At 38.5% G+C, this 27,068-nt stretch overlaps 2 protein-coding genes and 1 long non-coding RNA gene across 6 annotated transcripts in view; 2 read left to right on the plus strand and 1 right to left on the minus strand.

The window, feature by feature from the left end:
* Positions 1-10,375, minus strand: part of LOC120304202 — a 24,443-nt gene extending 14,068 nt beyond the window's left edge. For both annotated transcript variants that reach the window (XR_005555662.1, XR_005555663.1), the window contains exon 1: positions 10,255-10,375. This is a non-coding gene — a long non-coding RNA (uncharacterized LOC120304202). The remainder of the gene's footprint in view (positions 1-10,254) is intronic.
* RIPPLY2 (ripply transcriptional repressor 2) lies at positions 10,366-18,531 on the plus strand. The gene is made up of 4 exons (XM_039334495.1): positions 10,366-10,596; positions 10,819-10,891; positions 11,776-11,837; positions 18,239-18,531. The coding sequence occupies exons 1-4, from the start codon at positions 10,514-10,516 to the stop codon at positions 18,402-18,404; spliced, it is 384 nt and encodes a 127-aa protein (XP_039190429.1). The 5' UTR covers positions 10,366-10,513; the 3' UTR covers positions 18,405-18,531.
* Positions 18,532-22,189: 3,658 nt separating this feature from the next.
* LOC120304200 (cytochrome b5 reductase 4) overlaps positions 22,190-27,068 on the plus strand; it is a 36,431-nt gene continuing 31,552 nt past the window's right edge. Inside the window, exons 1-2 of one of the 3 annotated variants that reach the window (XM_039334494.1) lie at positions 22,190-22,728; positions 25,411-25,564. In XM_039334494.1, the coding sequence (XP_039190428.1) occupies positions 22,654-22,728; positions 25,411-25,564 (229 nt within the window). In that variant the 5' untranslated portion in view covers positions 22,190-22,653. The remainder of the gene's footprint in view (positions 22,729-25,410; positions 25,565-27,068) is intronic. The other 2 variants (XM_039334493.1, XM_039334492.1) reach the window with 2 other exon arrangements.

Raw genomic sequence — 27,068 nt, forward strand, 5'->3', positions numbered from 1 at the left:
GATATTTTCAGTGGTCCAAAAATGCAGTAAAACTCATCTTCAGTTCAGCATTTCCTTCTAGATAATTGGATGTATGATAATTGCAGTGTAGACCTGATATATTACCAGTTGAATGATGTGTAAAAATAATTGTACTAAATTATTTTGAGATCATTACTAAATTGGGGGTTGTTGAATTGATTTGTTTAAATATCTTAGAGGTAAGGAACATAAGCTGCAATGTAAATTATTATTTTATTATTTGCAGCAAAATTATAATGACAGGGCCAGAATTCCATATGCAGAGAACAGGCAGACAGTAATTGCATCTGTGTTTTTCAGGCCAATTGTGATAAGTCGTTTTACAGATGCAATTGATTTTAAAGGATCAGCATATAATACAGCAAAATGGATCTCTTATTCCTGCAGCAAGCCCCATAATTTTAGCAGCATTTTTGCTTCCAGTGAATTGGCTTTATACAATCACATTTACATGTTAAATTCACACACTGATGCTATTATTTTTTTTACAGAGAAAAAGTTTTATACTAGTTCTTTTTTTTGCCACCCTTGTAAGTGGTCTGAATAAATATCCTGATCTTAACTCATTAGGTTCTAAAGATGCAGAAATCCAATACACTCTCAATACACTAATGCATATACCATAGATTCAAACTGACTTCCATCTGAACAGCGTGAATGAGTGGTTCTGAGTTAAAAATCACCAGTCATACAGACCGTGGAATCTTTGGTAATAAAAGGTTCTCAACCGCACAGTGTCATCAGTGATAAAGAGGCGACAAACTAATTACCTTGAATGTTTTTTCTCCCATCCCTGGTGAAGCAAAGCAGAAGTCTGGCTGAACAAGTAGAAGCGTTCACACACCCAGCCTTACATTATATACCATGGGTACAGAATTCTATTTGTTATACACAACTGAAAGCATGCAGTGCTTTCCAGCAAGGTTTAAATCACCTCTACACAGAAGTAGATATTAAGAGTATGGAATGTTTTCCATCTAGATATTCCCATGTAAAAGTGCCATTAGCACCATCACGTTAAATCTCACCCTGAGCCATCTGTGAGCACACTCCTTGTTTAGAATAACACACTCCAATCTACCAGGATCTCACTGTATACTCTTGTGTGTTTTTATTTAATGGCATGGCATCACAATAGAAACATTGACACGTAAAATATTTATCCAAACAAACTCAGTTCCAATCATAGTGACTGAATTATGTTTCCGCCTTCTCCATTTCTAGACTACATAACTCCAAGAAGATAAATTCCTTCTGAATGTTGGAAATGTTAGAGCTGTATTAATGAGCATTAAAAGAAAAGGTTCAAAAAGAGAAGAACTGGTTATTTTTTTGGCACCAGGCGCTACTGCTGTTCCTTTGCTGCTCTTCCTCCTCTGTCTTCTAGCAATTTTTATAATTTTTGAGGTTTTTTAAATAGTAAAGTATATTAAATGTTTTATTATAATTTAGTTTTTCTTTTGGTATTTATTAACACACTTTTAAAAACTGTTCATATCGATTTTGCTATTTTTATTTTTTAAATAACTTGGTCATCTGCTCAGAGAACTGGTTATTTAGTAGATAAAAATCCATTTCTTAAAGAAAGGCAGGATATAAAATCCAACAAACAATAACAACAACAACACAAACACATATTTATATTTGAGAATGAGGATATATCTTTTGATATTTACACAATGTATTTCAGATTAATAGCATTGATATAACAGAACTCCAGAACTTATTGAGGTTTGGGCAAGCATATATATAAAATATGGAAATGTTAGCTTTCCCACTATTCAAAATACTCATTTTTTCCCAATGCATGCCTCAATAGTCCCTTTATTTATCTATATTCTCTCTTTTTTTAAGAAAGTTTTATTGATTTTCTGATTTTACATTTAAGAATTTCCAAAGCAACATGGTGGCTGGGTTAATTTATAAGTATCTTTAATACAAATCTCAAAGTACCACATTAAATATTTCCTCTCTTTTCCCCTTTAGCATTTACTATTTATTTATTTATGAGACTTATATACTGCTTTAAGTGCGAGCACTCTCTAAGCGTACACCAGTAAGCAATGTATATATATATATATATTTACATTGCCCCCAACAATCTGGGTCCTCATTTTACCTACCTCGGAAGGATGGAAGGCTGAGTCAACCTTGAGCCGGTGAGATTTGAACCGCTGACCTGCTGAACACAGTCAGCTAAAGTGGACTGCAGTACTGCACTCTAACTGCTGCGCCACCTCGGCTCTTTTATTTAAACTAATACAATTCTTATTATTTCAATTAAATAAAAATAACATTTTACAGTTATCAATAATTTTTAATTTATACCTATCATACTTATTTAAATTTTAATGTTAAAAAAATATTTATCTATATTCTCTTATTTATCTACCATATATACTACTAAAACTTTCGTCAGGACCTTTAATTGCATGAAATGGTGTATCATAGGGCAACAGTTTTTGGCTCAAGATATCTCAAATGGGCTAACTTATAGAATGTATCCCTAATCTCGCACCCATGACTCCCAAGAGAATGAATTTTGGGAACTTGTGGATGCTTCGGTGCTACTGGATGCTGTTGGGCTACTGAGATGCTGCGGGCATGTGATCTTCATTTTCAAGTTCCACAACAGTTTTGCAGCCAGTCTTGCAATCCCCACTCCCCCCCCCCAGCAGTCGCCATTTACCTACCAGCTGGGAAGCGAAGGGAAGGGGGAAGGATGGAAGGGAAGAACAAGGAGGAAAGAAAGAACCTCCATGCACAACACCTCTTGCACACTCAGAAGTAACCCCAGGCACCCTTCCCTACCCATGCCACATCCCCACATGCCATCCCTAATTGGCACGGCACCTCTCATATACCCCTACAATTCCCATGCATTCTTCTTGACTCATGCCGCCCTCCTCAAGTGCTCCATGTGACCTGTGTGGCACCTCTTACACACCCAGGCACATTTCCTGATCTATGGGGTCCAACTGCATGCCCTCCAACTAATGCAGCATCACTGGTGCACACCTACACATACAGTATTTCCAAACCACATGGCCCTTCTCTCACACACCCTGTACCATTTCTGACCTGCACCTTTGGGTACCTCTTCACTCACTCCCCAACCTGGCAGAAACCACTTACCATTCAGCTGCCTTTGCAATTGCAACTTCCTGCTGGCTTCCCCATTGACTTTCTCCCTGCAAGCTTTCCATAAGCAAAGTAAATAAGGAAGCCAATAAGAAAGGGAGGGAGGGAAGGAGGGAGGAAGAGAGGAAGGAAGGAAGGAAGGAAGGAAGGAAGGAAGGAAGGAAGGAAGGAAGGAAGGAAGATTTCTGATGCTCTGCCCAATTCTTACAAGAAAAGGAAGCTGGCAGGTAGTCTAAAGTCTCTCTTGCTCCCACTACTTTTTGGGTCATTCTGTTTCTCTGTGTAGGTAAAGAAATGTCTCTGAAATGGTGACTCAATGGGGCATGGCTTATCTCGTAGCATATAAAATATTATATTTAATCTTCTAATCTCTTTAAAAACTGCTTGACATTCAGCATGTCTGATACAAATACAGAAAGGTAGACCTTCTGTGGGAATCACATGCTACATTTTTCATAATTCTTCCACTAGTAATGCCTAAATCAGAAAAGAGCAGTTACTTTTTTGGTAAGAAATTGGTTTATACATTGCAATCTCCTGCATGGTTACTGAAAAGATAAATCCTTCAGTGTTCATTGGACTTATTCCCAGATGATAATAGATGGCAGTCTGAATCTAATTCTGAATCTAATTAAGAATTTTAAGTTGTTAATTAGAATCCCATGGTATTCTTGGGAGATCTTTCCAAAATCTATTTTCTATCTGTGTTTTTTCTTTCCATCTGTACAATATAGACATAGAATGCTGCTGTCTCTATTAGACTGGCAAGTTACCAATTATTTCAGGGGAAAAACATCCATAACTAAAACTGCTGCATCTTGTCTCTCTCCATAAAAATAACTAGTTCTCCATGATATCTAGTTAAATTATATAAAGTTGAGAGCTTGCTGAATATCAGGGGAGGGTCTCCCATAGAACATAATCCATTGCAGACAAAGTATGCTTCCTATATCCTGCTAGATGACAAGATGCTCAGAGAAGGAACCTGGAATTTGGGCCATCTTATCTGAGCTGGTAGATTGGGCAGATAGTCGCCGAGAGAGGCAGCCCCACAGAGAGCTTAGCTTTGGGCCATGCAGGACTTTAAAGATAATAACCTTTAGGTGATATGGGTGGCGAGATAGACAGACAGACAGTACCTGGTTTGATTATATCTGGAAAGGAACTGGAAACTATGTGCACTGCTGCATTCTAGACTAAGAAAATGACCAAGGCAAGAGTGACTGTTCTCCCGGTCCAGGAAGGTGTGAAATTGATGAATTTTTGTGCAAAGTCCCCCTTTAGCCACAGCTGCCACCTGCTCCTCAGGCGGCAGCCGTGAGTCCAGCAGGCCCACCAAACTGCTTATCACTTCTTTCTGGCGGAGTGCTACTCCAGCGAGAGCCAAAGATAACACCTCTTTGGATCCAGGAGGGTCAAAAATCCATGGTTATCACCTACTACCTATAAATAGCAAGGTTATCCTTGTTTGTCTTTGATGAAATGGGGGGGGGAGGAAAATATTCTATTAGATATGCTACAACAGGGAGCATAGACTTTTTAACCAGTCTAATATTAGATGCTCACACACATTTAGTATGCAATATGCAGACAAGGCTCATAGGCTTGCCCTATAGTCAACATTTTGGCCCTTTTGCTAGCAGTGTTTCTCAACCTTGACAATTTTAAGGCATGTGGACTTCAACTCCCAGAATTCCACAGCCAGCAATGCTGGCTGTGGAATTCTGGGAGTTGAAGTCCACATGCCTTAAAATTGTCAAGGTTGAGAAACACTGTGTAGCTAATTAACCATGGCTCTTCATATTTTGACTCAACTGCATATTTAAAAAAAAAACATAAAGCAAGCTTCAATTGGTGAATATCATAGGAAAAAAGATGAATTCTTTCTTCTCTGATGGTTTTTCCATCCATATAATTTGTGTTTCCCTGATTTCCCAGTTTGGCCTTGCAAATACTGATGATGACAACAAAAGACATTTATTGGGAGGTGGGAAATTAGCAGGAACGGACGTTAAAGTACTTTTGCCTTGGAAACTGTAACTTGGGTAGCTGCTTTGCTTTTAACAAAGCAAGCACATGGGGCTGCTACTATGCGTACAGCTTCAGTCTAGCTCCTCTTCTGTTGTCCCCTCTTGCAGCAAAGTAATTAGATTCAGACTGCAGTCTACTATCATTTGGATGGGCTGATCTCGGAACCAAGAAGTTGCTCTTATATTTTCAGTCTTCTTCACCCATATTTTCTTTGCTACTATTCACTGGACTTCCCATTCTGTAGGCCACTTTCTCCACAGGAGTCTGTAAAAAAGCTGATGTTCTATCAATTCTGCATCCATGTCCAAACCTTCTTAGTTTGCACTTTTGTATTAATCTCCAACTGTAGGTTGTCACTGCATCTCAATCTGATAGTATCATTGAGATGGACACGCAGGGATATTCTCCAGATAGGTCCTATAATTTTAAAACGCATCAAAATTTAACTAGGTTTGCTTTTAACAGCGTCCACATCTCAGACCCATATAGCAAGACTGGGAGAAGATTTAAATATTTCTTTTCACTGAAACATTTCGTTTTCTCCCCATGGACCCGTTTAATTATCCAAGATAGCAATGCTGGCAAATTCTGGACTACATTTCTGCTTTTGATGATGTTTTCTGTTCTTCTGCTGACTACCGGTGACTCAAGATATTTAAACTGGTTAACCTGCTCTATTCTAGATTCTCTTGAGGAAGACAGCAGACTATAAAATTGCTGTTTTGTTGGCATTAACTTTTATTGTATCACTGGATATACTGTATGTGTTGGCAGTATTCATGGTATCATACGAGATGTCTGTAACTCCTGGGTCACTGTCTGCAACTATGGCACTGTCACTGGTGAACATAAAGTCAGTAAGTAAGTGGTTCTCATTGTGTACCCCTTGCCTGCCTTTCCTTTCCTCCTTATAACATCAACTAAGACACTAGATAGCAGGGAAGAGATTACACAGCTCTGCCTAACACCAGTTGGGATTAGGAATCCCTCTGAAGTTTTCTTGCACCACACCAAATAAATAATCTATTTTGTCAAAGGAAGAAATCAAACACTGCTTTTGTGTCTTTTAAAGAATTGCATTTACACAGAGGCCCCCATTTACTATGCCTGAAAATCACCAGCCTAGCTTTCACCAATAAGCATCTCATTAAGGTAGTGTGCTTACACGTTGTGGACATTTTTGTACAATTGTCTATTCCTAAAGCCTCAGCAGATGGAAGCATCAGTCTGGGCCAAGAAATTAAGAAAAGCTGGAACGGATTAAGAAAAACTGGAACTACTTGGATGGGAAATTATTAGGGCTGTAGGCTCAATTGGGAAGTCAAAAAACACCCCCCCTCAAAAAAAATACTAATGGCAAATCACCTTCACAATGCTGCATGGGTGTTAACAAGGTGGAAATTTTATCTTTCATTTACAGTACCTTTATTTAAATGAATTTAGGCATTGCCCAGCTCTGAATAACACTGGACAGCTCACAGTGTAATGTGATAAAAAAACCAAACCAAACCAAGATGGGATCTGGTCATTATATACAGTCAAAAACAACAAACACCCACTCAGTAAGGGGTCCCATCCATCTCAGCCCAAGTCCTGGGAGAACAACTAAGTCTTCCAGGCTTAACTGTTTACAGAATGTCACTGATATTTGTTACCATGAAGCTTCTGCTAGTGAAAGCTTAGCCAGTGGACATACTAACAAGATTCTTTGCTCCAATCGGTCATAATGATGACTCTTATGTAAAAATGGGGAGGATGCTCTTTACTTAGATTATGGTAATGCAAAGATACACAATTTTTCATTGCATACACGTAGTCCTCGACTTACAACAGTTCATTTAGTGACTGAAGTTACAAGATTGAAAAAAGTGACGTAAGACCATTTTTCACATGACTGTAACAGTAACATGATCAAAATTCAAATGCTTGGCAACTGACTCATATTTATGACATTGTATTGCATTGTATTGTATTAAGGTGTCTTTAACTCAAAATTTCTTCCAAGTAAATTGGCATTTCACATAAAAAATCAGCATGAACAACTTTCCCAAAGCATAGCATATTTCTAATGATTCCTCTGCAATTATTTATTCCTTTGCAATTATCCTTCTGCAGATATGTAAGCTCTTGATTGCAGCCGTGTGTTCTAATCCAACAATATGTTCAAGGAGCCATGCATCATGATGGAGTGTCAAATGCAAGCATTCTGCCTTGATTCTTGGGCTACTTTTACACATTTTATTTTATTTATTTGTTAAATTTATTTGTTGCCTAACTCATTGTAGGGCTTACAACAATAAAAGGAAGAAATAAAAAGAGTGTAAACAGAAGACAATAGAATGATGAAATAAACAAGGAAAAAGAACACAATGAGAATAAATCAATATAATAATCAAAAATATATGGATGGGTCGAGAGAACAAGAGAACAAGCAGAGAACAAGGATTGGATGTGGAGTCTGCCATCAATCCAGCAAGATTTGGTTTTGTGGTTGAAAAATTTGATTCTTCCAAATTCTGAAGATGCTGCATTTATTTTTCTTGCTGTCTGCTGTGACTTGGTTTCTAAAAAGTTTTTGCTGATTGAATCACTCTGACATTCACATCCATGTTGAACAGAATACTGCTTTTGATACATGCAAATAGCTATTGTTATCAAAGATTCTGATTGCTGTGCAGATCACTATTGCTTGGAAAAGTTATTATAGCCAAGAATGTGAAGGGAATATACTTCAAAGAGATTTTGGAGCAAAAGTGTTTTATTCATTTGATGTTTACTGTTTTAGATCAGGGGTCTTCAAACTTGGCCCTTTTATAAGTTGTGGACTTCAACTCCCGGAATTCCTCAGCCAGGCATGTCCACAAGTCATAAAAGGGCCAAGTTTGAAGACCCGTTTTACATGATTAGATCTAACTGGAGTAAATGGCCAGATAGATCCAAAATATAATAAATACTTCCTTGAGAAAAGGACTTCCAACACCCACCTATTTCTTGAGAAACATGCTAAAATATATGATGAGACAATTCCAATCCCTTCCAAGCTATCTTAGAAAATTTGAATATATTTATGATATGGGGATAAATCTGATACAGAAACAGTCTTGGTCACGCTGAACAATAGTCTGTACTGGAAGAGGGGCAGGAAGCCCTGTTAGTTAAGATCCTTAGAGATTTGCAGAAAAGGGGAAATGTTGGTGTGAATGCTGTAATAAGCCATCATATTATGGAAGTTCTGCTGACTTTTGGGGGCCAGCTCTGGTTCAGTAGAACTAAAAGTTGGAAAGCGTTGGTTGCTTCAAGTTTCATACAGAACAAAATCTGTACTGGGCAAATTGTGTAATATTGGTGTATGCTACACTCCCCAGCTCTTAGAATAGCACACTTAACTAGTATGCCTATCCTCCAATCTTCCTGATACCTTCTATCATCTTCCTTTATTCTGCCCAGATTTTCCTAGCACCTTCCTTTTCTCTCTCTCTTGCTGCCACCAATGCTGATGATGCAGCTTCTCCTATCTTCCTAGAACTTCCTTTTCTTTGCTTTCCTTCCTGTCTCTCCTCAGCCACCAATGTCCTTAGCTTTTCCTTAGCTCCTGCCAACTACTTTCCCCGTAATTAAACAATTCTTTAATTCCATGCATGGAGCAAAAAAAGTCTGTTTTGTTTCGTGCATGAACCAAAGCCTCCAAAACAGGTGTGTTTGGGTTTGGAAACAGACCATCTGAAACCAGCTGTTCCATGGATGGAGCTGTTTGTGCATGGGATGTTTTTCACATTCCTACTTTCAGTCACAGATGATAGATATGGGGGGCACTTTTCTGGGTTGGCAGGACAAAGTTTTAGTGATTCATAAGCCCAGAGTCGCTTCAGAGTGAGATGGGCAGAATATAAAATTTAAACAAAGAAACAAACATTATAATATTTAGCTTTGCTCCTTGGCATTTATGCATCGTTTTTTAAACATACATAAAACCACTGATTAAAGTAATTCAGGGAACTGGGGTTAAGTATTATCAGAGTAATTCCTCCTTACTATATTAGCCAGATAATTCAGTGTACATGCTGAATGAGTATCTGGGACCTGCAGTACTCTAGAACAGTGGTTCCCAACCTTTCTGGCTCCAAAATAAAAGATTTTATATTACTGTATTTTTATTGGCTGCAGATATACAGTAGTCTGAAATTTTATTCATGATGATATCAATCTTAAAAAAAAAGTAAACGCTTTGGGCCTAGGAAGTTTCAAAAATCAGATTCCTATTATCAAATATTACTTATTTTAAAAAGGTCTAAGACAACCCTTTTTCTGTTGGACTATAGTATACCAAATGCCAGACAAGTGAATACCCTATAGTTCTTTAAAAACTTTGGTCTCAGTCTTCTCTAGCTGGCATGGCCAATGGCAAGGGATTAGAGAAGTAGTTGTCCAAAATATTTTATTAGATTTTTATCTCACCTTAAGTACTTTATAGGTAACTCAAGGCAGCGAACATACATACAATTTCTTCCTCCTCCTATGTTTCTCTGTAACAACCGCTGCACTTTTGGGCTGAGAGAATATGACTGGCTCAGTCACCCTTGGTTTTTATGCCAAGGCAGGACTAAAGTGCACAGTCTCCTGATTTCTAAGCCAGCACCTTAGACACTTCACCAAATATCTGAAACGGATTACTTATTTATAATACAGAATAATATATTATATAATGATATAAATTATATAAGTAATTTATATTACTTATTGCTGTTTTTGGATGTCTGAATAGCTTTCATTTTTAACTCTTCTGTCTTGCCTCCTTTCTCTTGCTGGCACAGTTTAAATTATTAAGTACTATTTCTGTTGCTTGGACTATTGGGGTTTCCACATCTGGAAGAGCAAAGTATATCCATAAACGGATAGCAATATCCGTGTGGAACAGAAAGCGTGAAAGCGCCGTTTTTCCGTCGCAAACTATGGATACTCTCTGGCTTTCTCACACAGGACTCGGCGGACGAGAGCCCAAGCGTGAGCTTCCCCTCTTAAGGACAACAGCCATGTGTCTGCTCAAGTGTGATTAACACTCACTTGCCAAATCTCTCCTTGGGCCATTTGGAGCTTGCACGCGTCCACGCTCCCTGTTTACTCCGTTGCAGCTTTCACGCGCGGCCTTTTTGTTTACCTCTCCGGCAAACGAGATAAGGTGGCTGGGAGGCTGTTAAGCAATCGTTATAAAAACCCCTCGGGCGGCAGCCGATCCACAACCCAGCGCGGGGAGGAGAGGAAACACAGACTGCCAGCATTTTACCGGTGGGTTGGCTGGGCTGAGAGCGGCCAGAGTCAGAGCATGGAGACTTCGCCGCTCTGCCTTCACAATTCTCCGCCGCTTGAAACCGCAAATTCCCGGATCTGCTCGAAAGACTCCTCAGGGTAGCTGAGCTCAATCACCACGTAATGGGCAACCTGCGCTTAAGAGCAAGCATTGGGGCGGGGGGAGATCCCCATCTTTTCCAGCTGCTTCCTGATCGCGCGGGAAAAATGGAGCCAGTCCATCTGTGATCCCAGGACCTGCTGGAAGCTGATTTTTTTTTTTTTTTTACTGCGCCTTATTGCCAAATCGCGGCTAACGCAGCGTGTCTAATACATTTGCAGGTCCGAAGGATTCTGGAGACCTTGGGTCCTCACCCCAAAAGACGCCGAAAGACTACGTGTGCAAAACGTTCAGGTGAGTGTATCCCGGACCTCCCAATTATGACAGCCCTTCCACGTGGACTTATGCTGCAGGAGCCGGTCTTCTTTAGTTGACTAATTCAGTGTTCTTTCACTTCGAAGTATGGTGAAAGGAAGGAAATGTATGGTATTAAACAATTGCCACTATTTCGAGACTAGAGATATTGGCACATTAACAATAATAAAGATCTCACTGCATTCCACAAAGAACCCTTTTTTAAAAAACAAAACAAAAAACAAAACCACAAAGGACCCTTTTTTAAAAAAACAAAACAAAACTAGAAGGCTGATTTATGGAGCAAAGGATTTTCCTTACTAAATTAAATTTGCATATAGGGCTCATGTGACTGAAATATAATTCCTAAATTGATTATGTCTTTTGGCAATGTAATATATCAATTTATGCTGGGCACTATGAAAAGGCAGAAATTTATTAATTTGTATTTTAAGATTTATGATTTGGCACAATCAGGAGAGGGAAAATAACTGTGCATGTTGCATTAAGGTGCTTTGGGTGCTCTGACTAATATGAAATCCAATATTTACTTTGATATTACTGGGTGACTCTGGGTTAGTCACACTTTTTCAGCCCAGCCCACCTCACAGGATTCTGTTGAAGAAAAAAAAACTGGAAGAAAGAGTGCCTACTTCTTGGACAAAAGGCAGGAAACAAACATATTTAATAATAATATTATTTATTTTATTATATGCTACCCAGAGTCATGTCCCTGAAATGGGTCGCTTTGATTTGATTAAAAAATGGATACTTGATTTGATTAAAAATGGATACTGTAAATATTAAATAATAATTTCAGATTTGTTCCTTTTGAAAGTATCATAAATTTCAACCATTCTGTTGATCTTTATTTCCTTCTCTAGTTGCACAGTCCTGATGCTACAGAAGACTCTGTAAAACTCACACAATATACTCACCCAGTGAGGTAAGATAAAACAATTTTATATTTTCCTAAAACATAATATTAGTGAGACTCTCAAGATTAATCTTTTCCATTTTTCTCAGCAGGGTTCTTGTGCCCTAAAAAGCTACCTATTAGAAAAAAAAATCCAATAGGTAAAGCCCTCAATTGGATATATTTTCAGGTAGTAATTAATTATACAGAAAGGTGTCAAGAAAAGTGATAGGATTGTATGTAAGAGATTTATTCCTAATAGCGTCTGAAATCCCACAAAATTTATCAGGGCTTAAACTAGCAGCTAGAAGGTCTCCGTGTGGTTTTGGTTCCCTCTCTCATTCTCTCTCTCTCCTCTCTTTTTCATTCTCTCATTCTCTCGCTTACTCAGTTTCTCTCTTGTTCTCTCATTCTCTCTTTCGTTTTCTCTCTCTCATGCTCCCTCTCTTGTTTTATCATGTTTTTTCTCTTTCTCATTTTCATTCTCATTTTCTCTCTCTTTTTCTTTCTTGTTCTTTCTCGTTCTCTCTTTTGTTACCTCTTTTGTTTTCCCTCATTTTCTCTTTCATTTTCTCTCTCTCTTTTGTTCCCTTTCTCTCTCATTCTCTCTCTCAGCCCAATCTATTTTACAGTGTTGTGTGTGGAGAAATAGGAGTACTGCTTCTGTATGAAAGGCAGAATATAAATAGAACAAAATATAACATCAATAAATAATTGATGTAGTTTTCTCAACAAGATTTTTCCATATTTTTGGCTTCTTAAATTTATTAGTCTAGCTCAGGGGTAGGCAACCTTGGCTCTTTTATGACTTGTGGACTTCAACTCCCAGAATTCCTGAGCTGACTCAGGAATTCTGGGAGTTGAAGTCCACAAGTCATAAAAGAGCCAAGGTTGCCTACCCCTGGCCTAGCTGTTAAGACACTGGGCTTGTTGGCCTCAACAAGTTGAGATGAAGGAGCAGAGAACAACTCGTGCAACACATAAACGTAAAGAAAAGGAGCAACAGAAGAAGGAGGTTAAGGAAGCCTCACAAGTATTGGTTCCTGAGTCTGTGGGAGAAGCAAGATTTATAAACTTTTTGGAGCAACCTTTAAGGGCAGATTTTAAAGCACTTCTTTCGAGGTTTATGGATAAGAGAGACTGATAAGGAATGTGTTTATTGTGGATGGAATTGGTTATTGGTAAAGATTTAAATATGTATAAGGGAATTTTAATGTTTTAAGTAATGTTTAAATTTGTGTTTTGGAGGGAGTTTATAAAGAATGATGGATAATAATATAAGTATGATATTAGAAAATGTTTAGAGTATATTATAATGTGTTTAATGATTGTAATTATAAAAAAAATTTTGGTTTTTTTTATTATTATTTTTAAGAGAAGATAACTTGTTTAATTTAATGTATTTAGATTTGCTTAGGATTTATATGTGTTTTAAGTTTTTTTTTGATAGGAGAGAAGATTATGGAGATCGAATGAAAAATTTTAGATAAGAAGTTTAAGTTTAGCAACTTAAGGACTATTCAAAAGAGTATTTAGTCTTAATGGTATAATGAATGTTTATATGTTTATTTTTGTGTCTTAGGATAAAGAAAGAGGGAGAGATTAGATTTTATATTGTATGTATAGATATCTAAGGAGTATTTAAAGGAACATTTTGCTTTAAATATGTATAAGGGAATTTTAATGATATTAATTTTAATTTCTAATGATATTAGAAAATGTTTAGAGTATATTACAACGTGTTTAATGATTGTAATTATTATTTTTAAGAGAAGATAACTTGTTTAATTTAATGTATTTAGATTTGCTTAGGATTTATATGTGTTTTAAGTTTTTTTGAAAAATTTTAACTAAGCCTGTACTCAGCTCTGGGAAGGTTGGGGGAGGGTATGGGAGGTTTGGGGAGATGGGGGAGGGTATGGGAGGGTTGGGGGGGTTTGGGGAAGGGAATTGTTTTGCAAAATTTGAAAATTTTCAATTAAAAAAAAAAAAAAGACACTGGGCTTGTTGACCGGAAGGTTGGCAGTTCAAGACCCAGGAGCCGTGCCACAGGGTGAGTTTTTGTTATTTACCCAGCTACTACCTGCCTAGCAATTCAAAAGCATGTAAATGCAAGTAGATAAATAGGTACCACGTCGGTTGGAAGGTAACAGCGTTCCATGTGCCTTGGTGTATAGTTATGCTGGCCACATGATCACAGAAATGTCTTTGGATAATGCTGGCTCCCTCAGCTACAAAATGGAGATCAGTACCATCCTTAAAGTTGTACACAACTGGTCAGAGAAAACCTTTACTCTTTTTTTAAACTATAGATAGTCCTCGACTTACAATCATTTACTTAGTGACCATTTGAATTTATAGCTGCACTGAAAAAAGTGACTTATGACCACTTTTCACGCTTATGATCATTGCAGCATCCCTATGGTCATGTGGTCAAAATTTGGGTTCTTGCCAATTGGCATGTATTTATGACGGTTGCAGTGTCCCAGGATCATGAGATCACTTTTTGTGACAATATGGAAGCTAGATTTGCTTAACAACTATAATGATACACTTAGCAATTGTGGCAAATGAGGCAAAACTCATTTTTACAACTGTCTTGCTTAACAAACAAATTTTGGGCTCAGTTGCGGGCATAAGTCGAGGACTATCTGTATTCCGAAGCCTTAAGAAGTTTTTCTCCCAGTGTCTTCCACATTTACAGTATATGTTGTTTTAATTTTGTGGTGTTAGTGATGTTCTCTTATGTCTTTATTCTTTTCAGCATATGCAATAGCAGTTACAATAGATGACTTTTCATCTGGGTTGGAGCCGACTATGTCATTTGACAGAGTGTCTTTTGAACTAATTAGAAGACAGCAAAATATTATTATTTTATTATTTTTATACATTTATTGCCTGTGAAAAGAAGAGGCAATTAAAATACATTTATTTTTGAAATAATGTTTTTACTTTAGTATTATTAAATTGATGTGCTGCCCATCTTGCTATCCCAAACACTCTTCTTATTTCAGAACAGACTTGAAGGATTTTCTGTCTTAAGTGCTAGAAGAGTTTAACTTGCTGTTGGGATTCTGAATTTTGACTGGGAGAGCTGTTGTTTTCTGCACACCTAAATGTCTTAGGTCCTGGTTCTACCATGTCACAAACCTGCCCTAGTAATATCTTTTTCTGCCATGTTTCTTGGATGTTCCTTGCCATGTTCCTTCATCTTCACCCCAGCCTCTAAGTGGGACAGGCCAACCTCTTCCCTAGTTCGGCTGGTATTATGATAGCATTTAGTCTGGCTCCCTCCAGGGACAGTTTCATTTTCAGTGTCACCCCATCATGCCACAGATTCTGCCCCTTTTTATGCGCATCCGAAAGGGGAGAGCTGGCGATGTGACAATGTCATACGGCTTCCACTATTTCAGTGGAACTGTTGGACCCTACAAAGGCTTCTACTCAAATTGGCATAAAATCTGTTAAGTTTTATCATATGACCTTGGAGGAAAACTAAGGCACACAAGTGATTGGTAAATGAAACAACAAAGCATTTAAGGTTTGCGAGCAGTTTTTGTGAATTCAAAATTGTTGAATGTTAAGCATTTCAACTCAGCAATGGGGAAAGACCTTAAGACTGACTCTAAAGCAGGGGTCTCCAACCTGTGGGCCATAGCCCACTATCGGGCTGTGGCCACTTGGCCACCGGGCTGAGTGAAGGGATGGCCAGTGCATATGCACACGTGGATGCACTCATACTCCCCATTTGCGCTAGTGCTGCCCCGAGTGTCCCATCAGTGCAAGCACCGCTCCGAGCTTGCCACCGGCTCTAGCATTGCCGTGAGCATGCCGCTAGTGCTAGCACCGTCCCACCCCCGAGTGTCTCACCGGTGCTAGCATTGCCACAAGCATCCTGCCGGCGCTAGCACCAATTTGCCCCCAAGCATCCTGCCGGCACTAGCACTGCCCCACTTGAGTGTCCCACTGGCGCTAGCACCACCCCGAGCATCCCGCCAGCACTAGTGCCACCCTGCCCCATAGCATCCCATTGGCACTAGTGCTGCCCATAGCGTCCCGCCAGTGCTAGCAAAGACCCATTTGCAGCACTCGCACCTGCGCAGGCCAGTTTGCATGTACCCATGCACTCACATGCGGCCGTGTGTGTGTGCGCATGTGCTCCATTTGTGCGCAGGTGCACCAGGCTCATTTTTGCACATGCGCAGCCCATTTGCACGCATGTATGTAGCAGTGCCTGTCTCCCTTTCTAGGCCGCCAAATAAAAAAGGTTGGAGATCTCTGCTCTAAAGCGGTCACCCATACTGTACTGTTTTATTTATTTATTAAATTTATATGCCACTAATCTCACTGTCAAATGACTCTGGGAGGCTTATAACTTCATTGTTTTCCTGCTCTTCCTCTGGTCACGTTGTAGCAGCTATGCCAAATTTTGAAATTATTTATATGAGAGATATATTCTGCCCTTCTCACGTTTATGCACTACAGTCAAGAACAAAATCCCAAGAGCTGTTATTTGGTTGAGTTTTACTGATTGATCCAAGGCTACATATTTTGGCAAAGTTTTCTTTGGAGCTGATCACTGTACTTTCCAAACCATGGGACATGATTTTCAAAGCAATTGATAAGGAAATAGGCATCCCTGCAGCAGATGTGTCCAAATGCAGTTAATATTTTTGTGATAGCTACAGCTGCATATTGGTTACACTATGGATCCTTACCAGATGCAGGCTGAGGACCTCAAGATACAAGGCCACTCACAGCATTTCTGTATGGTTTCTCTCCTCTTTTACAGACTTAGTCACCCTCTGAGAACAGTATAGGATGAATGAGAAACCTGCCATGTTGCATATTTTTACTCAAAAAAGTGTTTTTTTTTCCTCACAGATAATGGAATATTATCCTGTATAGATACACTTATTGTAAGCGACAAGGCTGAATTTTTGGTGCAGCGCTAAACTTTCTGCATTGGATATAAAAACTTCTATGGAATTATTAAATGCCCCAAATTATTAAAAACTGCAGCCATAAAGTCCATATCAGATATCTTTGTGTCCCATTTAATTTATGAATAACACACAATATTTTTGAATTGTGCCAGAGAAGTTGTATTTGACTGGTTACCATTTTTTTCAATAGTTGCTTGATTATGCAGGGTGATTATAAATGTGAAATGACTTAGGGCAGTGCTGGCGAACCTATGGCACGCTTGCCAGAGGTGGCACTCAGAGCCCTCTCTGTGGGCACGTGCCCCATTGCCCCAGCCACGCCTCCCTCCGCGGCCCCCTCACCAGCAGCTCCTCTGGAGAATCGCCCCCAAGCAGCTAAGGACATGGCAGCTGAGCAGCAGGGACAAGACACTACACTCGCGTCCTGTTGTGTGCAGATGATGCTGCGGGGTGTGGGCAGAGGGTGTGGCTGCTGTGGCACTGCTGGGCTGCCTGGGCAATCTGTGGAGGCAGTGGGTGGCCCTGTGGGTGGGTGGAGGGTGGGGTGCGGGCAATTTATGGGCACTTGATTTCTAAAAGGTTCGCCATCACTGACTTAGGTGTTGAATAAAATCTGAACCTCATTAAACATTTATTGTGTGCTGTAATATTATTGGTCTAATCAAATGAAATTTCAATGTCTTAAATCATTGCTGTGTATAAAATAGAAATTGGGATATTGATTTGGAAAATTAAAAATTCCCCTTCAATCTGGAATTTTTCCCATAAGCATTCCTGGTTATTTGTCCTACTTCTGCAGATGTGTGTTGCTGTAATTAAATGTAGTGTGACCTTAAATGAACTTTCCATGTCTTCTTGCCTACGTGCACTTATGGTTATTTTAAAATCCGTCCAGTTTTAAAAGAACATTGTGTTCTTTAGCTCCTTTTGAGAAATGTTAGAATAGTTCTGTTGAATGTTCTTGAATGTGCTCAATAAAGTGGCAGTCAAAAATGAATAGTTTCAGTCTCAGAAGGTACTTTGACTTTACCATTTGTTGAAAAGGCATAGCGGTAAAATCTCAGCATTAGCAAATTCATATCCACATAAGAATAGCAGACGTGTGTTTAAAGATAAATTTAGAAAACAAATCTCTCCTATAATACCACAGTATATTTTATGAATGATTTATGACAGATTTTGAGGTAGAACATTAATGCAAATTTGACTTTTGGGTTTTTACAAATTAAACATTTAACTCATCTGAGAGCATAAAGGCAATCTTTGAACAAGCTTATATATTAATTAATTCAGCAACGTCTATTTGGCCTAAAAAGAAATGGATATCTCTAATTGTGTATAATTCCATTTTGTTGTCCAATACTGCTAATATTAAAGAAGTTATTATATTTATTTTAAACGACTAAGCTATTTTAAGTAGAATGAGATGAAGTGATTTTAATTATTCCTTACGTATTCAATTACAAACTTGTATATTTGTTTTAGGCTATTCTGGCCCAAATCCAAGTGTTTTGACTACATGTATCATGAAGCTGAAGCGCTTCTGAGGAACTTTCCTGTCCAAGCCACCATTTTCTTTTATGACGAATCAGAGAACGAGGAAGATAGCGATGGCACAGACCATGAATCCGAAGCAGAAGTGGACAATTAACTGCCCTGTTTCCAAATGACCTTGTTTATATTCCTTTATTTAATATTGATATCAAAATGCAATCATAATATTTTAAGCTAATTTATATGTAAGTTATTGTGAAATTAAAATTATTATTTTTGTAGTACTAGTATGTGTGAGTTTTATGTCTTCTGCATAATCTCGCCTCCCCTGTCTTTCTGAAATCAATAATTTAGTTAAGCCAAGGATTATGCTGTACTAATATATTAATTCATAAAATGAAAAGATAGAAAGCTACAGGAATGGCCAGATTAAATAGGAGTGAGAGGGTAGAAAAGATGGGTTGAGAAGTTCCGTATTAGGATTCAATAGGAGTTTTTTTTTAAGTTTAGAAAGAACAGTGATTCTTTTTATTTTTTATGATTTCATTATGCAAATCCTTTCGGAACCCTCAACCTTATGGTTTTTAGAGTTAACAATAGTAACATGTGAAAAGAAGGAAGAAACACAAACTTCCATGTTTTACACCCAATACAAATACAGGGAGTCCTCGACTTACGATCACAATTGAGCCCAACATTTCTGCTGCCGAGCAAGGAGAATACTTAGCAACAGATGTAAAACCTCAACATTGGCAAATTCATATGCACAAAAGAACATAATATGTTTAAAGATAAATTTAGAAAATATTCTTCTCTCCTATCATAGTATGGTTTACGAAAGATTTAAAACAGATTTTGAAGTAGAACGTCAACTCGTCGAGAAATGGGTTTTGTCCCCTTTTATGAGCTTTCTTGCCATGGTTGTTAAGTGAATCACTGCAGTTGTTAAATGAGTAACACAGCTGTTCCGTGAATCTAGTTTCCCCATTGGCTTTGCTTGTCAGAAGGCTGCAAAAGGGGATCACCTGACGCTGGGAAACTGCAACTGTCATAAGTACATGCCTGTTGCCAAGTATCCAAATTTTGATCACCTGGCCATGGGGATACTGCAACAGTGTTAAGTGTGAAAAACTGTCATAAGTCACTTTTTTCAGTGCCACTGTAACTTCAAACAATCACCGAACGAATGGTTTTAAGTTGAGAACTGCTTGTATACTCATTTTACCAACTGCCTTTTAATTAGTCTGATTTTTAATCTATTAAACTTAATGTTGCAATCCTGCAAGCTCCTAAATCCATTTCAGCTGAAATATGGGCATAGGACTTTAGAGCAAATTGGTAACTTTTAAATTCAATGATGCCTAATTTTCCTTAGTGCTGTGGAAAATGTTTTAATTACATCATCTTTTTAAAATCTACGTACAGTACAAGTTCTCCATGATGACATTTCAGAGAGAGTACAGTGGATTGAGCGGGTATTTCCCCTGCACAGACATGCCTAAATATATAGCTCTATCCAATATAACAGCTGGGCAGTGTTTCAGAATAGGAAGGAAAAGTAGTGTTTGAGGAGTGTGCGAGGTCATGAACTTTGCACCTGTTGGCAGTTCCTTAAGAGCAGATGCAGCTTTTCCCACGATCATGTGGCTGCTCTCCACAGGTGAAACATGATACTGTATTCAATTTAAATACTTGCTGGCAAATGCTATAGAGACACTGAAACCCTTTAGAACTTCTATTTTGCCTTCAAATCTGAAGTGCTGCAAAATACGGTATTGTTTCCTTCCATTTGCAGTGAGATTAATAATCAATTAACAATTGAATGCATTCTAGTCAGATTCACTTAACAACTGTGTTATTAACTGCAGTGATTCACTTAACTGGCAAAATTCAGCAACAGAAATTTTGGGCTCAATTGTGGTCATAAGTTGAAGACCACCTGTACTGTGCTCATCTTGTATTTCCAATAATAAAGATGAATCTTTTTTTGTTTGATAAATCTGTTGGTCATATAGGGATACATACATTTTGTTCAAACACATATGCACAACTTTAAATGGTATTGATCTGTGCAACACTATATTAACACAATGGGGTTGTTGACATTAAACAAGTGCAGAGTATAATAGGAAAACCCTATATCATATAAGTAAGTATCCACCAATTTTATACTTTGAACATAAGATTCATACTGAGCTCTTTTGAAATAATCTTTGGTGTGACTAATAGACTAAAATCTTTTTCTGAATTAATCTCAATATCATGATAAGAATATTCTTTAAAACTCTTAACCATTGATTTGTTAATATATTTTAGAGTTCTTGAAAATTAATATTTACTAATATCATAATTTTCATTCTTAAAAATACATGCAATAGATGCTGCATCCTTAGTTGGGACCATAATCATAAATCAAATGTTTATTAAAATACTTAAACTGCAATATTAAACAATATCCTACTAGTTTACTTAATTTTGGTTCCAACACAAACTTTGAGTGTAAATTAAAATTATTACAACTAAAGCAGAAATTTTATCTCCATTAATATATACTTAATCATAACCTTTCCATTCTCTATAACAGTGCTTTCCAAACCTGGATATATTACCAAAAGCTGGGTAAAACTGCTTTTTCTTGGGTAATAATACACATGCCCATTATCCAATCACAACAGAGATATTTAAGTAAAGAATTTCTAATAAATGGTAAAAAAAACTCTCTGATAAGCAGCTCTGGATAAGGAAATAAAGTTTGGGAACATTGCTCTAGATCAGGCATGTTCAATCCATGGCCCATGGGCTGCATGCAGCCCTGACAGCTAGTAATTGTAGCCCCATAAGACCCTAAACAATAAGGAAAGTTTGCTTTATATATTATATTATATTATATATTTTATATGGGGCCCAAGACAATTCCTCTTCATTTAATGCAGCCCAGCAAGCCAGAAGGTTGGACATGGCTGTACCTTTTTTTTGAGTTTTAGAAGTTTCTTTTAAAACAGCTGTATTCACTTCAATATTATTCAACTTAGCAGCTATCTATTTCCTGCTGTATCCAGTTCAATGTTACTCAACCTAGCAGCTATCTATTTCCTGCTGTATCCACTTCAATGTTACTTAACTTAGCAGCTATCTCTTTCCTGCTGTATCCACTTCAATGTTACTCAACTTAGCAGCTATCTATTTCCTCTTTAAAGGATATCTAAGACTAAGGCCTTTTATTTTCTGCACATACACACAATATTATGGTATGGTAAGTTGGTGGCAGAACACAGTGGTTCTTTGTTGATTTTCAAATGCTGGGTCAGATCACATAATTAGAAGACTACCAACCTCCACAGAAGTGTAGGTCAGAATATAATCAGAAAAAAGCATCCTGTAAAAAGGCAATGAAATAACACCTGATATTGTTGCCAAGAAAACTATACTGACATATGCATGAAGTTACTATTAGATTTTTATCCCACTTTTATACTTACATGGCAGGCCTAGAACTCAATTTCTTGTTCTTATTAGTTATCTAATATTGCTGTCATCCAAAGCAAACGTGTGATCTGATGCCAAAATAGCTACACGTGCAAAAATACAATTACATACTGTACTTGTCATTATCAATTCAAGTAAATCACAATATCTGAATGAGTACATCATGTAATGTCTGCTGCCCCACTCCTGCCCCTTTTTGCTTCTCAGTTTACTCCATCCTGAAATGTCAAATAGATCAAATATATTTGGGATCAAATATATTTTCCTTCGTTGCTTTGAAAACAATATGCAATGATTATACAGTAGCCCAAATGTTAGTTTTTAAGACTGCCTTCCATTTATTAAATTTAAATGTATTATTTTATTTAATATTTAATTACTTATTTTAATTCTTAATCTATTTCTGTTTAATTACTTTCTTCCATTCAGGATGGGCTCTACATTAAGGAATCTCAAAGCCTCAAATATGATATACAGTTACAGAGGTTAAAAATGATTTCACATTAAAAATGCAAACACATTCTCCTATTTCGTTCAAAGACACCCGCTGGCATCTAAAAGAAGGCAGAAGCGGGCAGCGCGCGCGCGTGCGCGAAGCAAGCACGCAACCGGGAGGGGCGAGAATGTGAACTAAACGGAAGGCGACTTTCCTGCGCAGCAGCGAACGCCGCCGCCACCTTTTCCTCACGTCAATCAATGAACAAACTCAAGCGCGCGCCCTATCGGGGCGCAAGAGTGGCTGCCACCAGAAACAGCTCGCGCGTACTACTGGCGCGCGCCTGCGCACTCTCCACCCCGCCTCTACTCGGGGATACTTTCACAGCAGGCCGAACCCGGAAGCGGTTTAAGCTCTCTCCGGCTCTGTTTTCCATTCAGGGAGGTGGAGGATTGTCGGCCTCCCGTCTGATTGCAGCGGGAAGATGCTGAACGTGCCTTCTCAGTCTTTTCCTGCCCCCGACTCACAGCAGCGGGTGGCCCTCGCGGGACGCAGCAAGGTACGGGTCTGGATAGCGGCTTTGGAGTACCCCACTGGGTGGGCTGCTCTGTCTCACGTCCCACGAGAGTCTGGGAGTGGTGGTGTCGGGTGGATTTGCGGATCAGCGCCTGTAGAAGTGAAGTTGGGGAAGGAGGACTGTTGTAAATCACCAGGTGGCGCGATTTGTAGCGGGAGTCGTCGCACCTGTTTAACTTCTGCCTGCTGTGGAGAAATGGTCCAACGGAAAAATCGTGTTGGCCAATTAAGCAGAGACGTTTCTTATAGCTAGATTGGCTTCTTAATGTTGTGTGCTTTTTGTCGATCACAGAGATACAAAATATTCACTCTTGCGTAATCAGTCATTTGTAAAACAGAAGGAAGTTGCTAAATTTAGGCTTTGGAAGTTTACTGCAGTTTACTGCATCCAGTATTCTGCAAATCCTGATTTACAAGGACAATACCTGGTTGTCTTTCTTAGATGCTTGTAATTATTTTTTTTCACATGCCTAGATTTGATATTCTTGGGTTAAGTTAAAGTGAGATGGGGGAAGAGGAAAAGCAGATTTTGGAAGTGGTGAAGAAGCAATAGGATTATGTGCCATCAATTTGTTTTTTTGGATATGAGAAGATGAGCTTTAAATATGCTATTTATTAATATGGACTGTTGATTTTGTGATTATGAAACTGGGAAGCCAAGTCATTGATCTGATTTGCCTGTAAAGTCTGGCAAGTGGAATAGTGGAGAACATAAGATTTCTTGAAGTAGTCTGATAACTGTACCAATTGTCAGCTGCTTCCATTCCCTCAGAGACTGATGGAGGAATTCATGACACACCTAGTCAGGATGCAGTTCTAATAGAGTAGCCCACATTGCAGAAAGATCATGAAATGTGTGAAGCCTCTTCTGGGAAAATGGAGTCAAATAATCATTTCCTTTTTTTTAACATTGAATTTAGAATAGAATAGAATTGGAAGGGACCTTGGGAGGTCTTCTAGTCCAGCATCCTGCTCAAGCAGGAGGACCTATATACCATCTCAGACCAGTGACTGTCTAGCCCAGACATGTCAAACACAAGGCCCACGGGCCGGATGCGACCCACAAAGTTGTTTCATGTAGCCCATGAAGCCATCCTGGAAACTGAGAGAATGACCCCCCACTGCCTTGGCCCTGGCCCGTGCTGGCCGGGAGCCAATGTACAATTTTGTGGTGGCCATCTATTCTCAGGTGCTCGAGGGCCAGGCTGGGCATTTGACCTCTGCTGCCCAGGGCACCGGGCAGCCTGCGCCACCATCCAGCCCCCCCCATGTCCTGAGAGGAACAGTGAAGCTCCTCCAGTGGACCATGCTTTGCCCTGGTCCCACCCTCTTCTGCCAGAGAACCTCAGATCTGTCCCACTCCTGCCTAGGACCCCACAGGCACCCTTGACATGAACGATGTAGAGCTGGCTATGCCCACCCAGTAGGCCACACCCACTCCAGCCACGGCCACCCAGTTAAGCCGCACCCACCCTGGCCACATCCACCTGCCCCCCCCCCGAGGGCAACCACAATGCTGATACGGCCCTCAATAAAATTAAGTTTGACATCCCTCTTCTTAAAAATCTCCAGTGATGCAGCACCCATGATTTCTGGAGGCAAGCTGTTTCCTCTGGTTAATTGTGTCTTTAATATCTTTTGCCTACTCTTCCTTACTCAATTTCTGCTCTTTGTGTAACACTTACCTTGAAAAGTTGAATTGATGTAGCGTTTAGCTTTGTGTGTCAGTTATTAGATGAATAAATACCTGTTATGTGAGCTTTGGAACATTGCAGTAATTTCACAGTTGTTTCATATAAGAACTGAAGTTTATGGGCTGAGAAAAAAACAGACCAAAAATATATTGTAAGGCAATTATATAGTGACCCTTGTATATTCTGAAAACAGCACTTTTTGACCATCCCTCAGTTTCTTCATTTACCTAAATTGTACCTCATTTATTACTTCACTATCTTTCCTAGTGATGGAGGGCTATTGAGTTTCCATAAGTAGCAGAACAGTAGCTCCAGCTATCATGGCTAGTGGTGTTGGATGCTGTAATTCAACTTTATGGAAAGCCATAAGTGTGTTTATTGATGTGTTGATTGATTACATTTTTATTGTAGCTTATGTATAGGAATTCAAGGTAGCATATGTAGTGCTTCCTCTGTTTAGATTCAATACTTTCCAATTTTTGTTGGAAAAAGACTCTGCATTGCCATATGTAAATAAATGAAGACATGGAATTTATACTTTATAAATAACTAGTTCATCTTTTCACTATAGCCTAGATGTTCTTCTGAAGCTTACTCTATGCTATTGTGTGTAGCTTTGGATTCATTATGTGTAACTTTTCTTGTGGCAACTTAGAACTAAAGAGAAATTGTATTTACTGTATAGTGGGTTATATAAATGTAGAGGGGAAAAGGCTAGACTGATATTTAAAAAATAATTGTGAATCACAAAAGAATAACTGGTGTGCTAATCAGCAGTGGAATGGCAGCATTGGTGAGGCACTGGAGGGTGTGGCACCATGTCCTTTAGGATGGAGGTAGCTGTGAAAATCTGGCAGCAGATCCTTGTGACATTTAGTGGCAGTGAATTGATGTGCCATATGTTGTCCAAGCATGCGTTGTCTATTTTATTTATTTTGCCAATGTTCTTTTTTTCTCTTTCCTCTTTTTAGGTACCTTTGAAATCAGGTCGAAGTCTTATGGACTGGATACGGTTAACCAAAAGTGGAAAAGATCTAACTGGTCTAAAAGGGAGATTATTAGAAGTTACTGAAGAAGAGCTTATGAAACATAATAAAAGAGATGACTGTTGGATATGTATTAGAGGTGGGTTGTTCTGTTGCCAGTTCTTATAAATACCGTTAGTTCTCCACTGTAACTGATATAGGATAATAAATCTTAGGGGCAAGTAATTTGAAAAAAATATGAGGAATAGAGGTGTTCTAAACAAGGTGTATTTTATGCATAGCTAATAAAACATCCTAGCATTTGCTACACAATCCCATGAGATATCCTTTGCAAAACTTATTTCTGTCTTTAGAAATATTCACAAGATCTACTTTGTAGGGTTGTGAATACTTTTCAAATGTATGAAAAGTGATTCAGTCCTTTGTGAGTAGTGTGGAGCCCCAAACAGCCTCAGTTTGGGACAGATCTGCACTAGCCTGTCAGAACAGATAATGTTGCTTTCAGAACTGCATTTTTAATAAATTGATCCTTTAAAGAAACTTTTTTTTCAAACTCTTGCACAAGCTTGAAAAAAAGGAACCGTTTTAATGAAAAAAGAGATGTGGTTTGCTCAATTCATGGACATCCTGTTTTTTACTAACCATATTTTTTTCTGTTCCTTTTGAATTCCCTGTTGAGAAATTGAATTTAGCATACATATTGTTGGTTTTGGTGCTTAAGTTCTTACATGTTTGCCTGTCTGGCTTGTATCATATATCATCTAATGTCCTATAAAATATAAAACATAAGTGTAATGGGAGAGATGGTAATATCACTTAGAATTTTTGGGGGGATGAAGGAAGAGCAGATCTTTTTTATTAGATTGAAACTCTACCTTTCATTCAGAAACAATTGATGGCACACATAATGTTTCATATTTTTCCCATAATAACCATGAGATAGGATGGGGTCAGAGACACTCAGGGAGTTTCTGTGCAGAATATGCAATCAAAATAATCTCCGAATTACAGGATCAGTTGCAGCACTGATAACAATATAATTAAAATACACAGAGATAGCTGCACCTAGTGAATTGCCGGGATGAAAAATCTGTTGATAAAGCTGTATGATGTTAAAGTACTGAATCCTAGATGAATAGCAACATACATTGAACATTTCTTGGTTTTTCTTGAATTATTCAATCATTTATTTAAGTAGTTAGAATATTTTCTATGGTGGTCTCTGAGTTTGGTTTTTTGGTGGCAGACATTTCATTACATGAATAGGTAACATCAACACTGATAGTGAGTATGGAGTTTGCTCATAGTTCCTTTCAAGCATTTGCCAGAATATGTGGAGAATTCAAAATAGGAAGAGAACAGGAGCGTACATAGTTGTCAGCTGCTTATGGATCATGTGGAGAATTGTGCTGGTGATCCAAGTTGTCACAAAATCTTTTCAGCTCTCTTGATTACATTTCATATGCAGTTTGCAGCCTTCAGGTAAAAACATGAAAAGGCTTGCAGTGCATATTGCTCGGATGAGGTCAGCTGAAGTGAGTTTCAGCTTTTAAAACTTTTAGAATGTGGAAATTTCCTTGATTTCTGTTTGCCAGAAAAGAAGCCAAACTGAAGAAGAAAGGACATAGGACATTATCTGTGCA

Source organism: Crotalus tigris, unplaced genomic scaffold, assembly GCF_016545835.1.
Source record: "Crotalus tigris isolate CLP2741 ecotype Arizona unplaced genomic scaffold, ASM1654583v1 scf7180000017631.5181431, whole genome shotgun sequence".
NCBI classification, from domain to species: Eukaryota; Metazoa; Chordata; class Lepidosauria; order Squamata; family Viperidae; genus Crotalus; species Crotalus tigris.

Coding starts and splice junctions, on each gene's coding strand:
- RIPPLY2 (XM_039334495.1), top strand. CDS start 10,514: ATGGAGACTTCGCCGCTCTGCCTTCACAATTCTCCGCCGCTTGAAACC. Junction 10,892..11,775: donor TACGTGTGCAAAACGTTCAG/GTGAGTGTATCC, acceptor TTCCTTCTCTAG/TTGCACAGTCCTGATGCTAC. Junction 11,838..18,238: donor CAATATACTCACCCAGTGAG/GTAAGATAAAAC, acceptor TATTTGTTTTAG/GCTATTCTGGCCCAAATCCA.